The sequence below is a fragment of the Chlamydotis macqueenii genome, chromosome 1 (genome assembly GCF_036417535.1).
Source record: "Chlamydotis macqueenii isolate bChlMac1 chromosome 1, bChlMac1.mat, whole genome shotgun sequence".
Taxonomy (NCBI): Eukaryota; Metazoa; Chordata; class Aves; order Otidiformes; family Otididae; genus Chlamydotis; species Chlamydotis macqueenii.
The window spans coordinates 91344330-91369391 of record NC_141556.1 but is presented as its reverse complement, the minus strand read 5'-3'; the positions used below and the strand labels follow the sequence as shown (position 1 = coordinate 91369391).

Here is a 25062-nt window from a genome sequence, read left to right as displayed (position 1 = left end):
GCTTTCCAGGAGCTTCACTGTATACAGGTTATTTTTGAGCAACTTCCTTAATTAAGGTTTATCTGCTGTGTGCATAATCCACACATGAAAAGCCGTTGTCCTTTTTTTGTGTGTGAACAGAAGTTTCCCTCTGAACAATCTGTTTCTCACCTAAACCATTGTTATACAACATGACACACATACTAGATGGATACCATGTCCTACCCCAGAAGTAGCTGCAGTCCAGTAGCCTGAAAATAAGTCATTTCAAATGCCTAAGATGCTTGAGTGGGAAAGGACTGAATAGAAATGGGATTTGTGAGGGCCACTAAGAGCCATCTGAGTTGGCACAGACAAACTATTACTACATTTTTTTTAATCCATGACCTTAAACTCCACCTCTGCCCCAGCCTCATGTTTCTTATATTTTATGTCTGAAATTATGCTGAAGACTCCATGTTGGACATACATTTTGCAGCTGCAGTCTGGCAAGGACTCAAACTGATGTCATCCCAATTGGGATAAGAGGACAGTGATGTCATTGGAATAGCAAAGGAGCCTTTTATCTCTGTGAGGCAGTAGGTGCAGGTGGGAGGTTTCAGTCTGACCTCCCTGGAGAGAAAAAGTGCTCTCTCATTCCCTGCCAGGTAAAGGGCTGGCTGGCAGTCACAGCTCTCTGTGAGTTCATCTGTCACAATAGCAGGAGAGCTGACCCTGCAGCTTGCCATGCCCTGACCTCCTGCTAGCAGTGGGAAGGAGATGAGCCCAGGTAAAGGGGTAACTCCTCTGGGGTCATGGGAGGCGTGCATGCAGCACGCCACACCTCATAACAGCTGTCCTGGTTGGCGCAGGAGGTACATGGGATGTGAGAGAAGCAAGGCCAGTGGCAAGAGAGATCTCCCTTCAGCAATGGTTTTAGTCTTTGTTCAGGGATTAACAGTTTTGTCACGTTCAGTAATGGTTTTGCAGGAGTCAGGCATATGAGACTGGACCTTTAGGGTCTTCTAGCTATGTCTAAATTGTCTTTCCAGTCTCCCGATCCTGATGCTGTTTGAAGTTGGCCACAGTCCTTAGGGAGAGAGAGTCAAAGCCAGGGCATCTAAGTGTTATACAGTGCTAGAAAGGAGTACCTTGTCTATCTTCATGTTGCTGTGGCTACAGTGCAATGCAAGCACGCTCAAGCTCTCCTTAAAACAGCTAGTCCAGGTATGACTAGTTATGTTGCCACAGCAACACAGGACTTAAAGCAAACAGCAAAACTTGCCTAAGGAGCAGGGTGGATGAGCCTGTGCAGAGCTCTGCACTACCCTGTCTGGATCACAGCTGTTCTGCCAACATGCTAGTTTAAAGCTAATTCCAATTCCATCCCCTTGTGCTGAAATGAGGCTTGAAAATCTTACCCCAGATGCTGAATAACACAATGCAGAGTGAGCTATGCAAGCAAAAGACATACATGAATGGTTACAGCATGCTAACGTCTGCATCATCTTTCCACATAACCGTCACCTGCTCTCTGACAAGCTGACATGAACACGAAAGCCCACTTTCTGTACCACGTCACTTAATGCACTTGGGGAAGTGTAGACATAACTGCTCAGCTCTGCCCCTGTGATAGGGACAACTGTTTTGTCCCTGGGCATGGTCAGGATCACAAAAACTCCTTGTGCTGAAGCATCCTAGGTGCCTAGTCTCACTCCCAGACTTATTTCCTGCTGTATACAGACACCTGTACAGCTGTATGGAGCGGTTCTTTTCCTTGATGATTTGGGGCTGCTCATTCCTTGGCCACCATACCCACTCAAGCTCACCCCTGTTTATCTGGGAAACAATTCTAGGTGGGCACCAGTGCTAGGGTGGGGAATCCTGTGCTCACTGAGGGAGACGGTGGGTACCACGTCTGGCATGCCAGTGGCCAAGTGTTTAGTTCACTGGCACAGCTTCACTCGCATGTGTATGCCTGACCCACTCTCATGCTGGTGCTTGCACTCTGCAGTGGAAATGGTCACTTCCAGTCTGTTCCCCAGTGCTCGCTGTCAGTATGGGCAGTCCTCTCTCCCTCTCATCACAGACATGCTGTTTCCAGTGCCACGTGTGCATGCTGCAGTGGCTTCTTCTCCCTTATTCCTCCTGCACTCTTTTTGAATGTATTTGTAGGCTGTCCCCTCTCTCTGCTCTTCTGGTCCTGGCCCTTTCCCCAGATGGCACTGCTCAATTGCAATGGCTTAAGGAGTGGATTCCTCTTCCCATCCAGGAATAAATGTTTGCTATCTTTCTCAGCCAGCTTGTTTTCTTTCTTTTGTGACCTGAGCCGGTGTTGAAAACCAGGGGCAGACAGCAAAAAGGCCAGTGGCTCTGCTTCCAAGTGGCTCTTTTGAATGTTTCCCAATGGGAATATTAATAGAACAGTGTCCTTTCATCAAAATGCAGCTGAGCTGTTACTTGCCCAAGGGCTGCTAAATTATTGGGGTGAAGCCTGGTATGTCCTGTAGATTCAGTGGGGGTTTATAAGCTGAGCATTATCTGTCTGCAGCAGACCAGCATGAGACACAAGCTCTATTTTGGTTCCATTTAAAGACTGTAATGCATGGCTTAAGTCTGAAAAACATGAGAAATGCCTGTTCTTTGTTGCAAGGCTGAATTCTCCCCAATAGTCAGAGAAATAATAATAATCTGCTGAAATTGGAAAGACTGATACCTGTCTGCCTATTATTCCTTCATTGAAACCGTGAGTGGGGAGCAGAGGCAAAGTGCTTGGAGTCCTTGCGGGCAGGGCATTTGTGCTTGTGAATATCTGTGTATGTCTGACAGCATGCATCTGCGGTGGGGCAGGTAGCAATACTATTCTCTGTTGGCAATCCTGAGCCAAAAAGCTATAAAGGACAAAACACTTGGTGTCATTAGAGTCACACACCTGTGAAACAAGGTGTCATTAAAAAGAAACAAAGACTTGAAGGCAAAGGAGGATTTGGAAAGACTGTGAAAATCCCTCTCTGGAGAGTGTTTTGAAAATGCGTAGGGGAAAAAATCGGTATATTTCAAAATGGATGGGAAAATAAATCATGGGAATAGAGACAACCTAGCTGGTGCAAGCCTTTCCATACAGCCAAGGTGCTCTCAGCATTACTGGCGGAGATGATGAGATGCTTTAAACTCCTTTAGAAACCCCCTGTGTCTGTACAGCCCTAGGATGAATGAGAGCCACCTGGCTTCTAACCTTTCCCTACCAAATGGAAAGGTTGCTTTGAAACTTGTCACTGGTTAGCAGGAGGGGAAGGTGGGACATTCCCAAGAAAACCAGAGCCTGGGCTGCACCTGGAAAAATGTTAACTTATCTGCCTGTTTTCTCCTCTGCCCTCCTCCCTTGTTCTTCTACAAAGGTTGAAAAAAATGAGGATGGAGACCAAAAGATCGAGCAAGATGGCATCAAACCAGAAGATAAAGCTCATAAGGCAGCCACCAAAATCCAGGCCAGCTTCCGCGGACACATAACAAGGAAAAAGCTCAAGGGGGAGAAGAAGGGAGATGCCCCGACATCTGAGACTGATGCCGCCGACAAGAAGGAGGAAGGCCCTGCTGGCGGAGCGGCCGAGAACAAAGAGAGCGAGGCTCCCACTGCCACAGAAGCAGCTGCCGCTGACAGTGCCCAGCTGGAGGAGGGCAGCAAAGACAGCAGTGCACCAGTGGAGGAGAAAAAAGGAGATGGAGCTGCTGACACGAGCTCAGAGCAGCCAGCCCCGCAGGCTGCCACTCCTGCTGCCTCCTTGGAGGAAAAACCCGCTGCTGCCACTGCCGCTGAAACGGAAAGTGCCACTAAAGCTTCCACTGATAACTCGCCGTCCTTGAAGGCTGACGAAGCCCAAGACAAAGAGGAGCCTAAACAAGCCGACGTGCCTGCTGCTGACACCACTGCCACCACCACCCCTGCTGCAGAGGATGCTACTGCCAAGGCAACAGCGCAACCCCAAATGGAGACAGTGGAGAGCAGCCAAACCGAAGAGAAGACAGGTGAGTGAATGCCTTGCTAGGGAATGGGCCTCCCCAGAAATAGATGCCTCCCTCAGTCTGTTGGGGACACATCTGAGGTTGGCCAGCAAGAGCTGGTGTAGGGGTTAGACTGAGGGTTAACAAGGGAATCCCCTTGCTGGGTTTTATGGGTGGAGGGAGTTGCATGTTTTTGCTTAACAGCTTCTTCCCTGCTTCCCAGCAGCTTTTGGAAATACAGCATCTCCTCTCAAGGCTCCTGTTCCTCTAAGTGGAGGTGCCATCTAGCCCTTTTTTTCCATGGTGGCAGGAGAGTCTCAGCCAGCTAGGAAGCTTGGAGGAGCCTGGGAGAGCTCCACAAGCTCTGCCTATGCTGAAGGGGGAGATGAACTTTCCTGGTCACACTAGCACAGGCCAGAAAACAGCCTGAGCTGATACCAGCTCACTGGAGACTGCCAACTTGAGCTGAAAATCTCACAAGACAAAAGCACTCTCATACTGCAGGAGGCCATTTAGCCTTGCTGGTGGGATGGTCAAGAAGGAGCCAAAATGGTCTTTTTTCCACCTGTTCATGAATGAATGAGATTCCTGGTAAAACCACATCTTAGTCAGGAACATCTTGTTATCAGCATTGCTTATAGTTTCATCCACACCAATACCTCTAGCCTCTGTACTTGGAGTAGCCCATGACATCCATACTTGCATGAAGCTTTTAGATGTGTCAGCTGGGTCAGACCCACGTGGTAAGAGGATCAGGTCAGGAAATGGAAGATTAAAGGCCCTGACAGCTCAGTGAATGAGGGCAGAAGAGAGGGTTGAATGCAAAGAGTTGCTCTAGGAGGTGTTTTCAATTCTTTGCTCTTGACTGAGTGCAACTCTGCTTAACTAGTTCCCCTGGGAAGAGGTGAAAAGTTTTGAGAGGCAAAAGTGAGCCTTTTTGACAGAGGAGGCAGTGTTTCCAAACCATAAAGAAGAGCTGGTTTTGAATTGTGATACTGAGCTGGGTAGAAAATACATCAAAGATGTGAGGATACTTTTGCTCTTATTCTTTACCTTCTTTACATTATCAAAGAGAAAGAACATAAATTAGAAAAAAAAAAGATAGCATCAGAGGTAGGCACCATATGAAACACAGTCAAGAGGCAATGCCAAGCATAACTGGCCTCCACATTCATGAGACACTCAATTTTACGGGGCATTCGGTATTCATTAGCTTGTTGGGGCAAAAATGTGGCATATCACTTTGATACTCATAAACAGCCCGATGTAAATGTTACAGACCATCAGCATCCAGTCTTGCATTTAGTGATGTTTCTCCATAATTTAATTTGATCCACCACTTCTCTTCCACAAATAACAATTCCCACTCTCTAATTAGACTTCCAAGCTTCACGGTTAACTCAGGGGTTTAGGCAATTCTGTTCCTGCTCAACAAAGTGGACAGATAGGAAAGAACAGATATCCAAAAGGGCAGATAAGTACTGGGAGAGGAGCTCATGCAGAACATTTATGATTTAAGGTATGGACAAAGTGAGCAGCCTTCAAGACTCTGAGTCTAAACTGAATGTACACAACAACAAAAGGTTGCTGGTTTTACCTCCTTTCATTTCAATATTTCTAGAGATAAACCTTGAAACTGCATCATCCAAGTTTGCTTTTTGTTGTCCAGGTCTCCAGCCCTTTGTTCTTACTTTGTGTGATGAGTTGAGTGGCAATATAAATGTCATGTGATTTGTGAAATCTAATTTGGTATGTTCCATGCTGTACTTGTGTTGTTTTTATACTTGGGCGCGGATATAAACATCGATGGCAAAAGTAGAACTGAGTGAATCAGTGTTTTGGGGTCCTTTGTACACAGGATAATGACAGCTAATTAACTCTTATTTAAGATTTGGGATGCCTTATTCCTAAACAGGAATAGTGATTCTGGTTTGAATTAACATTCTATTTTTATTCAGGTTAATCTGCTGTAATGGATAGAGGTAGGAAATAGATAGTAGCAGGATATTTCATTTGCTTAATTTTACCTGTTTTGAGTCACCAGTCATCAAAGAATGTTTTATTTCTATGCAGTATTCTAAATTATTTGTGGTTATCTTCCTCATGCTCTTGTTAGCTTTAACATAATTTGAAATGTCCAGCCATTCATGGCCACATCACTTGAAGTGGCCATTTAAATGCATGATTTAATATGCATTTGCACATGATACTGTTGCTTATGTAAATATCTAGCCAACAGAGTAAGTTGGAAAATCAACAATCAAATATATATTTAAAAAGGAATTCTCAGTGATTGTTTGAGTGTTCAAGGCCAGTATGTGCATCTATTTATACTTACTCAATATGCATGCGGTAATACTCAAGCTTACCAGTGTTTGCAGAAAGCAAACATAGAAGGTGTGTGGCCATGGTCTCTTTAAAATGTTAATGAATATAGATTTTTTTCTAAATTCCTATTCCAGTATGATATCAGGCTTCCAGTCACAAACTCGAACAGCTGGGTAAGTGCCCCCGGAGCCATTCAAGAAAGAAATGCAAAAAAAGATTAAATAGACCTTCCTGTCCATCTCTCTGAGGATGCTGCGTTGTATTCTGCAATACACTGTATAACACAACGTCCAGAATAATAAGAAGCTGCTTTCCTTTAAAGAATATTCCACAAAAGAGCAACATCACAGTACAAAAGTTCCCACAGATGGGAAATATTTCCTGACAGAAAGCCTATGTTTTCTTTTTCCTATCTTCATCCCATTACTTCCTTTCCTCTCTTTAAACCTCTTTGTTTGTCTCTTGATACTTACTCTTTCCATAGGCTTAAAGACATTTGCCGTGTCTTGACCTTTTTCCCAGTCATCTCCCAGCAAACACAGCACTGGTGATTGCTGGCATGGCTGCGATGGTTTGGTCATTCATGAAAGAGGGAGGGCTACCAAACATCTGCCACTCCAGTACTCCTCCAGCCTGGGGACAGATCCACTTTCAGCTTCATCAGTCGCCTTCTCCTAGAAGTCATCCCCTTGGCTTTCAAAGGTCATCTATTACCGTTTCTATGATCGAAGACTGGCACAGGAGTATGTAGTGTCAGGCTGCCAAAAATAAATCAAATTGGCTCCTAGCCAGTGTCATCAGTTGGCTGGTTGCCATGGTGTGCTTGGCTGCTACTACCATGAGGCATGCCGACCGTGCTACTTTTGTGTGGTGATGTTCATCTGCCTTGAATTTTACTACAATGGCTGTATCGTGTTATGTGTGGATATCTTCCCTCATGCAAATACAAGCAAAAGGGAAGGGCTTTTTGCTTATATCTACAAGAAATTTTTGCCTTTATCTAAGGGCAGGACACAGAAGACAGAAAGAGAGGAAAGGAGTAACTAACCAGATAAAGAGACGTGCATGATTTTTAATGCTTAATATTTAATGTTTCTGGAGTGAGGGAGAGGCTGTGTGATTATTCATACCAATTGCTAATTCCCCTGACGGCCCTCAGTGTTCCTTGTTATTCAGTTCCACATACTCTACCTGTCTGTTGGTAATGGCTTAGGAAGCAGCTTCAGACAACTGTCCTATATCCAGTATTAGTTGATCTGAAATCCTGGGCATTCCCAGTTGTACAGTAGGGCAATTTCTAAGCTTTGTTCAGTGGCAATGGGCGATTGATTTAAGAAGGACAATCTCTTAGGTCTCTTCACTCCTCTTGGTAGGTGATTTGCATGCCAAGAAGGTGTTCTCTTATCTGAGCATCATAGAATCATAGAATCATAGAATCATAGAATGGTTAGGGTTGGAAGGGACCTTCAAAGGTCATCTAGTCCAACCCCCCTGCAAGGAGCAGGGACATCCCCAACTAGATCAGGTTGCTCAGAGCCTCATCCAGCCCAGCCTTGAAAGTTTCCAGGGATGGGGCCTCCACCACCTCTCTGGGCAACCTGTTCCAGTGTTCTATAACTCGCATCATAAAAATTTTTTTCCTAATTTCCAATCTAAATCTACCCCCCTTTATTTTAAAACCATTACCCCTCATCCTATTGCAACAGGCCCTACGTAACAGCCTTTCCCCATCTTTCTTGTAGGCCCCCTGGAGGTACTGGAAGACCGCTATCAGGTCTCCCCGGAGCCTCCTCTTCTGCAGGCTGAACAGCCCCAACTCTCTCAGCCTGTGCTCATAGGAGAGGTGCTCCAGCCCTTTTATCATCTTTGTGGCCCTCCTCTGGACCTTCTCCAACTGGTCCATGTCCTTCTTATGTTGGGGGCTCCAGAGCTGGATGCAGTACCCCAGGTGGGGTCTCACCAGGGCAGAGTAGAGGGGGAGAATCACCTCCCTCGACCTGCTGGCCACGCTTCTCTTGATGCAGCCCAGAATGCAGTTAGTTTTCTGGGCTGCAAGGGCACATTGCCGGCTCATGTTGAGCTTCTCGTCCACCAGCACTCCCAAGTCCTTCTCCTCAGGGCTGCTCTGAATCCATTCCCCGCCCAGCCTGTATTTGTGCCTGGGATTGCCATGACCCAGGTGCAGGACCTTGCACTTGGCCTGGTTGAACGTCATGAGGTTGGCACGGGCCCACCTCTCCAGCCTGTCAAGGTCCCTCTGGATGGCATCCCTCCCTTCCAGCGTGTCGACGGCACCACACAACTTGGTGTCATCGGCGAACTTGCTGAGGGTGCACTCTATCCCACTGTCCATGTCGCCGACAAAGATGTTGAACAGGGCCGGGCCCAGCACGGACCCCTGAGGGACGCCACTGGTGACCGGTCTCCACATGGACATTGAGCCGTTGACCATCACTCTCTGAGTGCGGCCATCCAGCCAACTCCTTATCCACCGAGTGGTCCATCCATCAAACCCATGTCTCTCTAGTTTAGAGAGAAGGATGTCATGTGGGACAGTGTCAAAAGCTTTGCACAAGTCCAGGTAGATGATGTAGTTGCTCGTCCCTTGTCCACCGATGCCGTCACCCCGTCATAGAAGGCCACCAAATTGGTCAAGCACGATCTGCCCTTGGTGAAGCCATGTTGGCTGTCACCAACCACCTCCTTGCTCTCCATGTGCCTTAGTATGGTTTCCAGGAGAATCTGCTACATGACCTTGCCAGGCACAGAGGTGAGGCTGACCGGCCTGTAGTTACCCGGGTCTTCCTTATTCCCCTTTTTAAAAATTGGGGTTATGTTCCCTCTCTTCCAGTCATCGGGGATGTCACCAGACTGCCATGACTTCTCAAATACAATGGCCAGTGGCTTGGCAACTTCATCTGCCAGTTCCCTCAGGACCCGCAGATGGATCTCATCAGGTCCCATGGACTTGTGCACCTTTAGGTTCCTCAGATGATCCCGAACCTGCTCTTCGAGTACAATGGGCGGTTCTTCATCCTCGTAGTCCCTGCTTGCACCTTCTACAGCTTGGGTGGTGGGACAAGAGCTCTTGTCGGTGAAGACTGAGGCAAACAAGTCATTGAGTACCTCAGCCTTCTCCATGTCCTGGTTAACCAGGACACCAGTTCCCTTCTGGAGGGGGCCTACATTTTCCCTGGACTTTCTTTTGTCCCCTACGTACCTATAAAAGCTCTTCTTGTTGCATTTTATGTCCCTGGCCAGATTCAGTTCTGCCAGGGCTTTGGCCTTCCTTACCTTATCCCTGGCCACTCGCACAGCCTCTTTGTAGACCTCCCAAGCTACCTGTCTCCATTTCCACCCTCTGTAGGCCTCCTTCTTTACTTTCAGTTGGCCCAGGAGCTCCTTGCTCATCCACGCCAGCCTCCTGGCCTTTTTGCCCGACTTGTTCTTCATTGGGGTGCACCTCTGCTGAGCTTGGAGGAGGTGCTCCTTGAATATAGGCCAACTTTCCTGGGCCCCTCTTCCCTCCAGGGCTGCCTCCCATGGCACTTGCCCCATCAGGTCCCTGAAGAGGCCGAAGTCGGCCTTCCTGAAGTCTAGGGCAGAGAGCTTGCCATGTAGTTTCCTTGCTGCCCCGTGGATCTTGAACTCCACCATGTCATGGTCGCTGCAGCCAAGGCTGTCCTTCAGTTTCACATCCCCCACCAGCCCCTCCCTGTTGGTGAGCACAGGGTCGAGCATGGCACCCCTCCTTATCGGCTCCTCTATCACCTGCAGGAGGAAGTTGTCATCCACACATTCTAGGAACCTCCTGGACTGCCTGTGCCCTGCCGTGTTGTCTCTCCAACAGATGTCAGGGTGGTTGAAGTCCCCCATGAGGACCAGGGCCTGTGACTGTGAGGCTGCTCCTATCTGCCTATAGAGCGCTTCGTCTGCTCTGTCCTCCTGGCCAGGCGGCCTGTAACAGACCCCCACCGTAACGTCCCCTGTCCGTCCCCATCCTCTAATCTTGACCCATAAGCTCTCTGTCAGCTCCTCCTCCATCCCCAGGCGGAGCTCCACACACTCCAGCCGGTTGCTGACGTAGAGAGCGACACCACCTCCTCATCTCCCCTTCCTGTCCTTTCTAAAAAGCCTATACCCCTCCATGTTGACGCTCCAGTCGTATGTGTCATCCCACCACGTCTCCGTGATGCCAACAAGGTCGTAGCCCTGCTTGGTCCTCCTTGCCAAGACTTATGTTTATAGGCTTTCTTGATATGATCCGGCTTTTGCCTCTTTGATGTTGGTGTTATGCCTAGAGAGGCTCCCTTTAGATGCCAATCTATTCAACAGAACAACATTCAGAAGTGGTAAGAGGGAATTTATACATTACATATGGATTAGGAAGTGAGACTTATTCTAATATCAGTTGTGTTGGCTTAAATCCAGAAAGTCTCCATCAAAGTCACTGGAAAGAGTCTATATTAGCGCAGCTTTCAAGCAAGATCAGCACACCAGACTATAGAAGATGGGTTACTGTGTGCCTTACAGAGAGGAGAGGAGGTGAATGTCACACAATGTTAGATTATCTTTGTACTTTCCCAGGTTTTCGAGTCTCAGCTCCAAATTTGGCTAGCTCTCACATCAAAAGCACTCTGAGATTGTCAGGTAAGAATACAACAAAGCCCAGAAATGTGAGAGAGTAAATTGTGCCTAAGGAAACAAATGGATCTTCTTTTGTTGGGAAATGAAGAATGCTTTCTTGGCTTGATGAAATAGCTTTAAAATGCAGCATTTTCCCAGTTGAAATGAAAAATCAACCAGATGACAATTGCTTTTCATGTAAGTGGGCCAGCAGTTCCCCCAGGGCCCCGTATCCTGCAAGTAAGGAGCACTGGGAGGCACCATCTTGTCTTCACTTCCTCAGAGGAAGCAAGTCTCTATGGATCCTTTTTCATGGTTTAGAGTTGAATCAGTTCTTTGTTTTCAGTTAAATCAGTGTATTGATGGAAGGACAATACTTGCTGCACCTAGGGAGCACTGGCTGTATAAAGCTTTGGAAAGAGAGACGGTCTATTGTCATGTGCCAGCTAGAAGGTACAGTCTGCACTACGCAAGAGGATTGCAGTTGTATAACTGGGAATTTTAGTCTTGGCCCATGGGTAGATGGCATGAGGCAGAACACCCTCACTGCCATTCGTGTTTCATGGGAGCTTATCTCTGCTGCTACACCTGGCAGTCGAGGAAAGCAATGCAAATACGGTAGTCTTCCTATGGCTGCCCCAGAGGGAACAACTCTAAGCAAGCGTGCCAGCATTTTCTTGTCTGTAGTACTACTCCAGCAACAAAGTAAGAATATAAATGCAATTCAAGTTACCTGCAACATGCTGAAAGGTGTCAAAGTGTGTGTCTAGTCTTCAGTTGCTCTGAATTTTTTTAATCTTTGCATTGAATCTATGTGGGGATAAGCATTGCATTTGTATTTCACAGCCTGTTTTGCATTGGTGCAAATAGCCATGAGAGGGGCAGGGTGAGGAAAGTGGAATGTCACAGTTTTCCAGAGAATAGGAAACCTACACACTACCTGCTACAGGTGCAGGATTTCCTCCTCTGTTGCTGTGAAATACTGTCTTTAATCCTATGTGTGCCTCAGGTCTGCCATTTTCTAATGAGATGCAGCTTGCCCTCATATAGGTGGAAACTGCGCTAGCAGGCTCATGGTGAAGCAGAACGTGACTTCTTTTAATGAAATCTTAGGTGGCTCTAAGCACATTTACCAGTGACAAGGTGGGGGCTGACTCTAGAAAAGACCTCTCAAGGAGAGCAGGTTAACCTCTATTTTGCACCAAGGAGGTACCAGTTCTTTTGGGACCTTGATAAGAAAGGCATGGACACTCAGTACTGGTTAACTGATTTATTTTATGAAGGATGGAAATTATAGAAAAGGTCACAGGAATGTTTCATTTGTTCTGACGTTGGAAAGCACAGCTGTTGCAATGTCAGCCGAGCCCCTCCTTGTTGATCATGGCATGCTGCAGAGAGTTCCTGCTCATGGGGAGGTTGGCCAGCCTCACTATTCTTCACATCTTTATAATATTCTTACAACTGAACAAAACTATCAGTCTTGAACCTGCACAATACTGAATTTTCTAGATGGTATACCAAGGTTTGCTGAGAGTGTTACACTCTTAGACATCTCCATAGGAAGAAGCTCTTAGAAAAACTACATATAGGTGGTATTGTTTAAGGCAGTGTATACTAATGTAATGGTATCTGCTCACGTTGTATAGGGGTCACTCATGCTAACACACAGCTCTGTACAGCCAAGGCTGATGGTTAAACTCCACCTACATTCTCCTCAAAATCACTGTCTTCTCATTACAATGTCTTGGACAGTGACCTACTACAACTACACTCAGATTATCTTCAGGAAGTGCTCTGAAATCCCTACATGGGAGGAAGACTTTCTGTCACAAATGATAACCAGATTTTCTGCTGAGAATCACAGAATCATAGAATGGTTAGGGTTGGAAGAGACCCTCAAGGGTCATCTAGTCCAACCCCCCTGCAAGGAGCAGGGACACCTCCAACTAGATTAGGTTGCTCAGAGCCCTGTCCAACCTGGCCTTGAATGTTTCCAGGGATGGGGCATCCACCACCTCTCCAGGCAACCTGTTCCAGTGTACCACCACCCTCATTGTAGAAAGATTCTTCCTAATATCTAATCTAAATCTCTCTCCCTCTATTTTGAAACTGTTACCCCTAGTCCTGTCACAACAGACCCTACTGAAGAGTCTCTCCCCAACTCTCCTGTAAGCCCCCTTGAGGTACTGGAAGGGTTCAAGTAGCAGACCAGGGGACAGAAAAGACAGATGGACAATGAAATTTAAGTGGCAACTGTTTGCCCTAGCTGCCAGCAGTGCTCTGCACCACTACTAGTGTAATCTCTTTACACTGGGATCATGTAGGCTGAACTTTTCAGATATAAGCTTGCAGAGTGTCAGCTGGGATTTACAGCTCCAAGGAGCAGTACTTTAAAGGCAGCAGTACTGACTGTAGTACAGATGACTGCCATGTGCAGAGGAAAGGGATTGTGAAAGTTCACCAGGTCAGCATGATCAGATTAATCAGGCATTCCTTGAGAGTTGTACAATAGGTGCATTAATACTGGATTATCAGTGGCAGTGCAGTGATCACTTCCAGTCTCTGTGGCAACTCCATGGACTCTGGCAAGGAGAAGTTGTACTCCCAAGAATCCTTGCAAATAACTGGTAGACGAACATAGAAATTGCCAAGCCAGGTCAGACCTAACATCCATTTATTGTACTTCTCGCAGTGGATAGCACCAAATACTGCTACAGGCAGATTTAGGGTAAGCTGCCTCTCTACTACTAGAACTCATCCCTGTCCTCTGATGCCTAGGGTTTCATTTAACAGTTAAAGCATGATGTATTATGACTTTTTATACTAATTATAACTGTGGCTTTATATGGCATATATAAAAATGCACAATATCCAATTGACTGTTGTCAACAGCTTCCCCAGCTCCAACCAACTGTACAAGGGCCAGAAAGTTCAGCAATGAATTGGCCATCGTTGCCTTAAATATCTTTGAGTACTTGTGTTATGTCACAGAAAGAGCAAAAACTTCTGATAGCCCTACTTTATGCCACTGCTTATTGTATATAGCATCATATAGTATGCACATATGCCCAGAGGGCATAGTACCATAGCCCTTGCTGTTCACAAGTAATGCTGTCAATTGCTTTTTATATTAAATTATTCCCATGCTTTTTGTCATCTTTCTTGCTTTTCTCTGCACTCCCTTTAAATATGCAAATGTCATTTATGACATGGGTTGACAAACACTGTATGCATTAGTCCAGAAAAGGCTGTACTTCTGTACACATACTTGCAGAAAGGCAGTATTTCTTCTGTTTTGCTCCTCATCCCTGTTCTCATGTGCACCAACATCTTTGCTTTTTGGTGACTGCAATGAACATCCAGGTCCATTGTGAACTTGGGAGTTCTCCTCTTTGTAATGGCACTGCACAAAATTTTATTCAGCTGTATGATGATCTGTGACATTGGGCAGTGGCCAAGAGAACCAAAGAAAATGTAGGCAGTGACAGGAGGCTTACAAGTCAATCCACTGACATCAGCTCTGTGGGACAGGTTCCACCTCCAGTTCTGGACCTCCAGTAGACCTGTGAACGACCAACTTAACGCAAGCTCAATTTGAACAGGTCTCTAGCCACAAAATATTTCTCAAGCCTACATTCATGCTGCAAGCTTGACTTAAAGGAGGGCTTCCTCATTCCTAGCTTTCCTCTCTGTTGGTGTTGAATATCTTTCAGGCAGAAAATAGAAAAGATACTTAATGATAACATATGGGGGAAAATTGGAGAGTGTTGCTATTGTGTTCATCTGTTCTCTGAAGGGGAGTCTGGTCTGGTTTTGCAGGTTACTAGGACTATGACTTTCTTCCTAATTCTGTATTCCCTGCTAAAGGCTCCCTTTGCATATCCTTCAGCTCTAATGGCCTGTGCCATATAAAGAGCCTTGGCTTTATCGTCACCAAATGTGAATGTGGTCTGTGGAAATGTTTATTTTTTCTTTCTGCATCCTTAGCTACATCACTGTCACCATGGGACACTGGAACAGAGCTGAAAATCTCAGCTGAGGTCCTGGCAGCCAGGAGCCCATGTTGGACACTTGCACTTTGCAGGGCTGCAAAACTATGGAAACCTGGACAGGGCCCAGAGATGTAAAGGAAAATGCTCTTCTCCTAATGACAGGAAAAGTGAGACTGAAGGCTTCATGTAAATAAGTCTTAGATAAACGTCATAAGGTCCCAATTATCCAGTGTTCAAAGGACCACACGCTTTCCAGCTGTACCTTGAGGCAATAGTGAGTCCTCTTTTCATTATGAAATAAAGCAGAAGGTGGAAGATACTATTCAACCTTTCCATCTTCCTTCAGCAAAACACAGTAATTGGGAATGCTAGTAATGATAACCGGACATTACTTGTAACCTACAGGGCTTAATGAAGAAGAAAATCTCTCTGACATTTGGAAGAGCATCCAAATCCGAATACTAAAGTGATGCAGTGCTGCAGAACCATAGCTGACAATGCATTGCACGTTCAGGGAAAGGGATGGGAGGGCAGGAGCGAGAGCTGTGACCAGTCTGCAGGAGCATTCCCTGGTGCTGCTGACTTGGGCAGAACCATCTTAGCAGCTGTGAAAAATGTTTCAAAGACCTTACTGGATCACCATTTGAAGTGATGGAAGATGGAATAAAGCAAAAGTAATTTAAAGTTGGGGTGGTGAAAAGTACTTTTAAAACCCCCTTTGCTATTCTTAAAGGGTTTGGGCACCCATTGATTTGGAAATGACACCAGCCTCTAAGAGGGAGGTGTCAATGCAAGGTCGTATGGACTAAGTCCATAACTGCCCAATTCTTAGATGAGTATAGGACTTCATCCTCTTACTGGGTGTGGGCTTAGAAATGAAAGACTATGTATTCCAGCTTAGACACTCTGTGTTACCTATCCCAAAATTTCTCTTTCAAGCTCCCCTTCTTCCTACCTCCTTTCTCCCATCTTTTAAAGGCTGTTCGGCGGCAACGTTCACCAACTGTAGCTGCAGCTACAGGGCTGAAATCTAAGCCTCACTAACTTAGGTAAGGCTAGGGTTTCACCTGTGATTTCAGCATCAGTGTCGTAAGCAATTCAGAGTAATGTTCAGTCAGCAGTGCTGAAACAGGGGACATGCCACAGGAGACCAAGCCCTGGGCTGGAGCTTGGTCTGCTGCGCTTCGGAAGGACGTGCGAGTTAAAGGAGTCTGTGGTCTTAATCTTAGATCTGCTCACAAATGTTCTGTATGTTTCTTCCCCTGGGAGGGACTCAGTGCAATATTGTAATATTGGTTGTCTTCTTTCCCTTGTGGTCTAAAGGGATGGAAGTTCCCCGCATTCACAGTGCCTGATCAGAGCGTTGCTGTGAGGGTATCTTCAGTAGGACTGCTACAGTTTACACAAGTGGCAATTCTGTCTGGTCCTTTGTCTGCATTCACAGTCTGTTTTTCAACCAGTACACCAGGGATCCAGATGGGGAAAGCATAGTGAAAGGAAGTAACTTCTTTATTGTCAAACAGTGAGCAGGCATGACCATCACCTAGATCTCCTAACCTTGTACCCCACGTGCTCAGTCCTGTACCCGTTCCACAGTACAGGTCTTAGTGTTCAGCATGGACATTCAGAGTGCTGCACGTCTGCAAGTCCGTGGGACTGGTGGGTGTTTGAGAGATCCTTCAGCAGTGTAAACAGTTTTGTCACATACCTTTAAGCTTATCTTTGCAGATGAACATACTCTTTGCACAAACTCAGCCCAACATTGCTGTCAGGCCTTCCCTGGGAGACTTATCAGTGTGGCCAAATATAGTGCCAGGCACAGGAACTGAACTTGACCTCTTGTCCATGACACAACCTCTCCCAAATACTCCTGAGGCCCAGGAGGAGGGCAAGGGGGAGAAATGCACGGCACTGCTGCTGACCAGCACTGCTTCTCTGGATGAACAGCAGACTTCAGTCTCAAGAGATACCAACCCAGCACTGTTCACTGCACTCAATATAAGAGACACAAAATGATAAAGAAAACGTTTCTTTGTGCCTCAAGCTAGAAACTTTCTTCATGGCTGAAGCCAAATGACTGTGAGAAAGATGGATGGAGTCACTGATTTTTACATCAGGGAACAAGGAGAAAATTCCAGCCGTTTCTAACTAAGCATGCAACTGCTTCTTGTCCTCATTTCTAGCAAAACACATACACGTGTTTCTACCAAACAGAGGAGTCAAGCCTAGTAGCAGTTCAAACCACCTCCATAAAGGGCTTCTGAGTCCTGCTGGGCTGGAATTTTTCTGTGAAACTCTTTTTTTCATTCAAGAACCCTTTAATTTATAAAAGCCAAACATAGTGTACCAGTACCAGGAATGATGAGATCCGTAGATTAAAGTAACAAAATAAACCTTCATCTGCTTTTAGAGTAGCTAGTATGTGAGGATCAGGTACTCCCTGAACAGCACAGAAGACAAGATGGAAAGGAAGCTGAAATCCAGTGAGCTCTGCAAGCAAGCCATTGGGCTGATGGATGAAGTTTCCCCTGATCTTTCCTGCTGGAGCTGTTCATTTTTGTATAAATTATTTATTCTTTGCTGGAGCCAAGATGTGGTGTTTGGTTTCCCTCATTCCAGATGAGTGCCCTCACCACTGGTCTACAGAGTCAATGTTTTCCTCTGACCCAATGAATATTTAATGATTTATGGAAGTGGAACAGCTCCAGCAGGAGAGGAAGAGTAAGAGAGATGTGTTCATTCATGTGGATATCTCATGACATCAGTCTGCAACCAGCAGGCAAGATCTGAGCCAAGGACCTTTGCAGTAAATAACATCAGCTGGAGGACCAGGGGAGACAACCTGAACACAAAATGGTAGGTTGCCACTTCCTATGCTTCAGTGCAATTTCAGGCAATTTCAGAGCAGCTCAGGCCTGGTGGGTTCATGCTTCAGATAAGGTCTTCTTCTGTGACAGCAGTTGTTGAAATGATGGTACCCAAGCCAAAAGTATGCGCTGCTCCACCTTGGCCGAAAACTTAGAAACTCTACAAGTGGGAGCTGTGGTGACGAACAGCCTCTGTGAATCTGTGCAGAGCTGGGCTTCATAGCAGACTTTAGCTATGCATGAGATAGTGGAGGAGCAGCTACTGCTTGACCCCACAGCAGAGGCAGGGCCACCTTGGGCTGGCAGTGTTAGCAAGGGGACAGCCACAGCCGTGCTGAAATGTCCTTTGATGAGGTAGAGAAGCCTTGTCATTGTAGGTTAGCTCAGCAAAGGGCTGTCTTAGCACCCCATAAGGTGCTAAGGGTACTTTTTTCCATAAGGGTACTTTTTTCCACCATAGTGGACAGCACTGAGGAGCTTTGCCTTTGCCATTGGCAATCCAGACATACCTGCTCTTCTCGGGTGTTAGGTGATGCAATCTGGCCTCATGCTGCCATGGCACGGTCTGTTGTGCATGGGGCATGAGGTTGCCTCGCTGTGCCCCTACAAGGTCTCCCCAGCATTTGCAGCTGCCCCACTGGGTGCCCTCATGTCAAGGCCAAATTCATTACCCACCTGATTGAACTGTTATTGTGAAAAGCCAATGAAATCGAGATGGCTACAGTGGGACAGTGGCACTGGTTTGCTTAGTGCAGCGCTCAGAAAGTTCAGAGGCTGGGAAGTGCCTCCTGAACTGGGAGAAGGTTGGTTTTGTTGTTGTTTTTTTTAAAAAAAAGTCCCAAATTTGAATTAAAATCAGAATTACTGATGCTAGCTGCTGCCACCTTCACAGGGAAGATCATTGCTGGCAACGAGAGAGCTCATGAAAGGTTTTCCAGGCAGCTCCCTCCTTCCTTCCCACTGCGCAGCTCGACTCTGAAAACTGCTAGTGCCAGGCACAGGGTTGCCCTAAGCCCTCCTTTTGACTAGGGCTGAGCACTTACTGGGCAAGCATCACTACACCTCTGGTGACAGAGATTTCTTGCGGCGGAAGAGGCGACTATGCAGTCTGACCTCTCACTCCAAATCAAGCTGTGGCTTTTTACCTCCCAGTCTTTAGGCTTTCTCAGAGGCATCTCCAAGAGATGAGGTGACAGACTGAGGAGGATCTGGCCATTGCGGTATGAGCTGGGGAAAGCTGCCCATCCAGTTTTGCAGAATGGATGCTGTGACTCCTGATCTTTCCATCCATGGAGGACTGTGATTAAGCAGTCCCAGACAGGGGATTTGGGGCAGAGGATAGGGTTGCTCTGCACCAACAATGCCACTGTGTGTTGTCTTGAAGTGGAGATTTCCCCATACGTGCTCATAGTTCAAAAGGCCTCTTCCTATATCTGGGCTGTCATAACACATGCAATGACCTCCTCCCGTTAAAATGAAAAGCAAAGGCTCCCAGGGGCTTCAGTGGTAACATCATTAAGCCTGAGCTGCCTCCTAGAGAGCAGCGGCTGTTTCAGTGCCCATTCTGCACAGAATACATTGGGATCCTACGTGTGTGCACACCAGCTGTTCATATGGGAAATATTAGTAGTATCTTTGATGCAAAGAGCTGTTGTTGTTGATGTTGCAACTGCTGGGGACAGTTATCAACAAGATGGCTGTGTAAGGCCTGACAACAGGCACTTAATTCATTTTAGCATCCAATTTACAGAGCCTTGGTGTATGATGATGGACAGAAACAAACTAATGATGATCTCTAAATGAAATTTCTCCTTCGTTTAAACACAAAATGGGAGGATGGCAAAGGCAAGAAAAAGAGACATTTTATATGCTCTCCTTGATTGCAATTCCCTGCCTTCAGCTAGATCAATATCATTTCTGCTGGAGATGGAGGCTGCCTCTGGTTTCCATGGCAATTTGGTTGTTGGAGGCTTGCAGGCTCCATGCATCCCCAATTTATCAGCCTTGTAGGCTTTAATAATGGACACCAGCAGTCAGGAAGCTTATGAATGGCACATGTCTTTTGGGCTGGGGGAAGGGAGGCTGGAGCGTGGTTTGTAGTAAGGGCTGCAGCAATTTGTTTTCCTGCCACTGACAGCTGAAAGGGGAGGAGTACGAGGGGAGGAGCAGTGCATTAATTCTGGATGCACTGAAGGAATTTCTAGACCTTTTTGCTGCAATTATGGAAGATTTCCTCCTCTGGCCTCTTTTCCCTGGCCAGCTTTGCTGGAACAGGGGAGGAGAGCATCCTCATAGCCAGTGCTGTGTGATGAGGTGGGAGCTGTAGATGGAGAACCCAAAGGCTCTAGCCCTCTGCACATTTCCTTCCACTCCTTAACCTCTTTATTTCAGGATCAGCAGTGCATGAATGCCAGCAGTCTGACACAGTTTTGGGTTCATTTTTATCCCCCTGCTGATCCTACCACAATTGCCAGGTGGATCAGCAGAGGTATAAGATGGGCAGACCTCTGAAGATCTCATCTGTCTATCAAACCTCTGTCACTTGCTGTGCTATTCTCTGTGCATCTGCCAGGCCTCTCCAAACCCAAATCTCCATCCCCAAAATGCTGTAAGCTTCACTCCTTGAATTAATTACTTTGCTAGAAATATCCTGACGGTACAGGAATCACTATCAGTCACTTCAGTAAGGTTGCATTTTGCTCGCTTGACCTACTCAGAGTATTTCCATTTCTTCTTATGTTTCCTCTGATTTCTCCCCTATGATCTCACAGGGCAGCCACCCTAGAAAGGCTGAAGAATACATAGATATGTCTTGTCAAGACCTTGTTCTTCTATCCCCTCACATGCCCTCTGTTTCTAAACCATTCTCCAGAACTTAACCCAGCAAGAGGGAAAAGATGGGTGACACAAAAGAATACTGTTGCATGAGATGGGACCATCCTGTTTTCCACTGTGTATGCCAAGAGCAGTTGCCAACTGCTACATTCCACAGCTGGAAGCAAGTAAAAACCTCGATATTCAAGCTGTTTGAATCACAAGGTGTTTAAGAGTAGCCTTTCTGGTCTACAGGACCTATGTGGAATCAACAGGGGCAGGGGAGGAGAAAAGTAAAGAACAACTTGTGGGTTATTTCTTATTAGGTTTTCCTCAGGTGAAGTAATGAATGTCTTTCTTCTACCTGCTTTTCTGTGATGGTTGGGGTGGAGTGTGTATTTCTGAGATTGCTGCGCCTCCAGTTTTCGCCTGAAGTTAGGACTTTGTGGAATTTCAGAAATCACAGGACCAAGGCATCACACCTCTGAAAGTGCTGCTGTGTGCAGAGTGGCTGGTTGAGATGCTGGAATGAAGAACCAAGGTGACTCAGCCTCCTGGGTAACCATAGGCTTTTGTGTGACCACAGCCCAGTTCATCATGCATTGCTCACTCTAAAATGCAGATAAAAGCCTTTGCTTTCTTCACTTGGATAAAATATCTCCATAATTGTGAGTTAGCCCATGGTTGTGGTGACAAAGACCAGATAAATACTTACATTGCTGGCCACCTGTAGCAATTTGGGAAGGTCACAATGGAGACAGCTCTTGACGTTCACAAAGGTCTGGGTTCATCATAAATGTATGATCTGGATATTATATCCTATTTTATTTTATATATCCGGTACGATCTGGATGTTGTTTCTCAAAAGATTCATACACCTTGCTGGAAAGTCAAGCAGTGGATAATGAGGAACTGTGGTCTGAGTGTCTGCAGAGGCATCTTTGACCCTTTTTGGGGAGATGGAGAGGCTGGAACCTCTCCTGAAGGGAGCCTTCCTACTCCAGCAGGGCAGCTGAGCAACTGATTAGGAATCAGATAGTCTCCGATCCCAGCTGATGGTTGGGGAATCACTTCCCCTTTCTCCACTTCAGGCTCCCTGTCTGCAAAGGCTGTGGAGCCTTGGTAGGAGCCTGTCAAGGTGGACAACACCTTGGATGTGGTTTGGCAAGAGGCCACTCAATACCAGTGCGAAATATCTGCCTCCAAGGCATCCTCCTCCCAAAAGGGCTCTTTTACCTCCCCTTCAGCCACTGTACTACACAGCTTCCCACTTGCCCACCACTTTGTCACGCAACAAAGCATCCCTACAGAAGCACTGTGACTGCTGCCGGGTGGGAGCACTCTCTCCTCCTTGGAACTGCATTTGCTTGTGGCAGTGACAGTGGTCAAGGGAGAGGCATTGTTAAAGGAGATCTCACTGTCTGAAAACCTAACCACTCTGGTAGGCTTCTTCCAGTCCTAGCTGGATTGCAATTGCCCAGTTATAGGTACTGTACACAGGAATTTTGGGACAGAAGTGCTGGAAATATGCAGGACCAGCCAGCAGTAGGCATGTCATTTGTCTCAGCCTTCAAGGCTGTCTGTGTCCATGGGTGTGGGAAGAAAACAGCAGTGGAAGAAAGAAGGAGAGCCACTTCTTTCCCATTCTCCAGGAAGCAAAAATATTTGCAAATGTAGCTGTAACAGGGTTAACACCTCACATTCACAAGGAACATCCTCCCTTTTCTCTCTCCACCCTCTTTTTCCACCACTCCCAGTTCTCTGGAGACCTCACTGCTCCCTCTCCTCAGCCAAAGTTGGGGAGTTTCCATGGCAACCTGGCAGCTGGTGTCTAGACACTGTGAAAGATGCTTTGCAATGGAGCTGCAAGCCTGACTCCCCTCGGCACCCCCTCCCCACTGCCACGCACCCTGAGCATCACTCCCACCGCTTCCTCCCTTTCCATCTACTGCACAAGCAGATGCCGATGCAGGGTGGGATTTTGGTGGTGGTGCTGGGGGAAGAAAGAGCGGGGTGGGAGGCGAGGGGGAGGAAATCCCTAAGCCACTGACTCTTCAGCCTGACAAAGTGCAAAGGCAGCTGGGGCGACAGAACTGGGGCTGGTTGCCCTCTGAGAATTTATCAGGATCAGAAAAAGAGGCAGCCATCCAAGCTCGAGCCAAAGTCATCAGCCATGGGGCTGGTAGAAGTTGTTTTTTTTCTCTCTTCTAGAGCAACTGAGGTTGGCATACATGGTGTTGGAACAAAGATGAGGCTGTCCAGGAAAAGGAGGCCCAAGCTACCATGTATTGCAGCTGTATTCACCTTTTTGTTTTAACCTTAACAGGCTTCTTTGCCTACTTCTTTCTAGTAGTTACTGGGCAACTTCCTTGGACCTCCTACCTCGTTGCAGGTTTTGCCAAGGGTATGCTGATGTCCCATGTGCCATGTGCCCACCAGGACCCTGCAGGCTCACAGCAACCAGGTTGTACCCTGGGTCCCTCTGTAGTGAGTGAGGGATTCACCAGGGGTTTGGGAGAAAACCTGGTGAATCAGTGTGTCAGTCCCCTGGACCAGACACAGCACTAGTATGAAATACTAAATTCCTTTATTTCTCAGTGTTTTGCTGGGCCAGCGTAGGTCTGCCAGTTTGCAGCAGCAGCAAGTGGGGAGAGCGTAGGATTTTAGCACTGCTTATGACGCATTGTAGGGCTGACTGCAATAGGCTAACTTGGATTGGGAAGAGAACTGTATAAGCAACAGCTCTGAACCTGAAGTGGATCTTGTTTCAGCAGTCTCAGACCTACCATCGTCTGCCTGGAATTGGCTTCTGGCTGACTGGAAGGACAGATGGATCAGGACAGATGCATCAAGCTGTGAAGCCTGGATCCCAATCTGGATCCAAATGTCATTGAAACTAGGAGAGACTCAGGCCAGGGATTTTAAATGCAGCCTTCCAGTGCTCCTTACCCTCCAAAAAACATCTCTGAACAAACTCATCACTGGGGCAGACAAGGTCTGCTTATAATGGGGTAGGAAAACCCTGATTAATATTTGGGAGCAAAGAGGAGATCAGATGAGGCACAAGTTTTCAATTTCATCTCTGACCAAGCTGTAGGTGGCAGAGGACAGAGGGAGAAAAGAGTGAGCATGGCAAATGCTAGAGAAAAAGCTGCGACTGAGCAGATCTGGGCAATATTTTAGTATGAAGGCATGGGAGAGTTCTAGCTGCACAATCAACATCAGCAATAATTATGCAAACAGTGGGAAAGCAGCAAAAGCAAAATCCCTGCATCTGTAGTAGAATCCCAGGGTGTTTGTGCAATTTCTCTTCTCTTGGCATCAGCTGTGGTAATTTAAAGATCTGCAGTGGAACAGAGACAAAAAGGAAAACAAAACCCAAGCCACCAGCCACAAAAGAAATGATCAGCAGAGAGGTTGCTGCTACTACGGTCATAAGCTGATGTCTGCTCTGATTTAATTAATCTTGGCAAGTCAGGCGGGAGCTGGGCAGGTCCCAAGAGACAGTGTTTTACCCGGAAATCCACTCAACCTAATTTCACTAATGTAGGGCAGTGGAGAGACTTGGAGAGGAGCCTGCACAATCAGCCATTAGAGCACAGCATAGGCAAAGGCAGCTGGAAGTACCACCACCCAGCAAAACTGCTGCTTGCATGCCTGCTTCAGCTTTACAGCAATCAGAGCTGCATATGTCCAAGGCATTTTCTCCCCAGCAGGTCTCAAAGACATGACTTTCACCCTTTCCAGGAAATAAATGGAGTGCTGAGGCGCAGGAGTTCTCTAAGACCCTATTTCAGCAAGGATCTGTAGTTCACTTCCATATTGTTTCTCTTCCATCGGCAAGGCAGTTCCCTAGCAGGTACCAGCTGGAGCTGTAGGTATGAAGCATGTCTCTGACACAGACCCTTCAGCTGGGGTACAAATGGACTTCAGCCTCTCCCATCAGACAGCTCTATCGCTTAAGCAATTCTTCAGTCACATCTTAAGGTTTGCCTGAGGCTGCCCAGAAGGTTTCTCAACTTGGCTGCCCTGTCCAGGCTGTTAGATTGAAGTGAGATTGGTGGCAGTCCAGCTCACAGATGCCTGTCTCTTTGGCAAAGTTCTCATGCTATAGGATGATTTGGACTGCAGCATAGATTTCAAAAGACTGAAACAAAAGGCAAAGCTGCAAAACAAACTAAAATCTCAAAGCTATGTCTGGAGGGGGGCACAGGGCTAGGATAACCAGGAACAGTGCAAGTGATGACTAATGTGCATTAAAACAAACGTGAGTGTGATGATTGCAAGCACAAACTAGGTGGGTTTTTTTTTATTGTTTGTCACATTTTGGGGTTTGGTTTTTTAGCTTTTTGACCTAGCCATTCCTCCTGTATTCTGCAGGCCAGATTTTATTTTTGGCCCCTCCTCAAGCTTATTTTGCTTCATATTACAGCTTGGCCTCCCCTCTTGTTCTATTTCCTCCACACATGCAGATG

General features: G+C 46.6%; 1 protein-coding gene across 1 annotated transcript in view; it reads left to right on the top strand.

The window, feature by feature from the left end:
- Positions 1 to 25062, top strand: part of GAP43 (growth associated protein 43) — a 64012-nt gene that overhangs the window by 28626 nt on the left and 10324 nt on the right. Inside the window, exon 2 of the mRNA XM_086761190.1 lies at positions 3357 to 3984. Within this exon, the coding sequence (XP_086617316.1) occupies positions 3357 to 3984 (628 nt within the window). The remainder of the gene's footprint in view (positions 1 to 3356; positions 3985 to 25062) is intronic.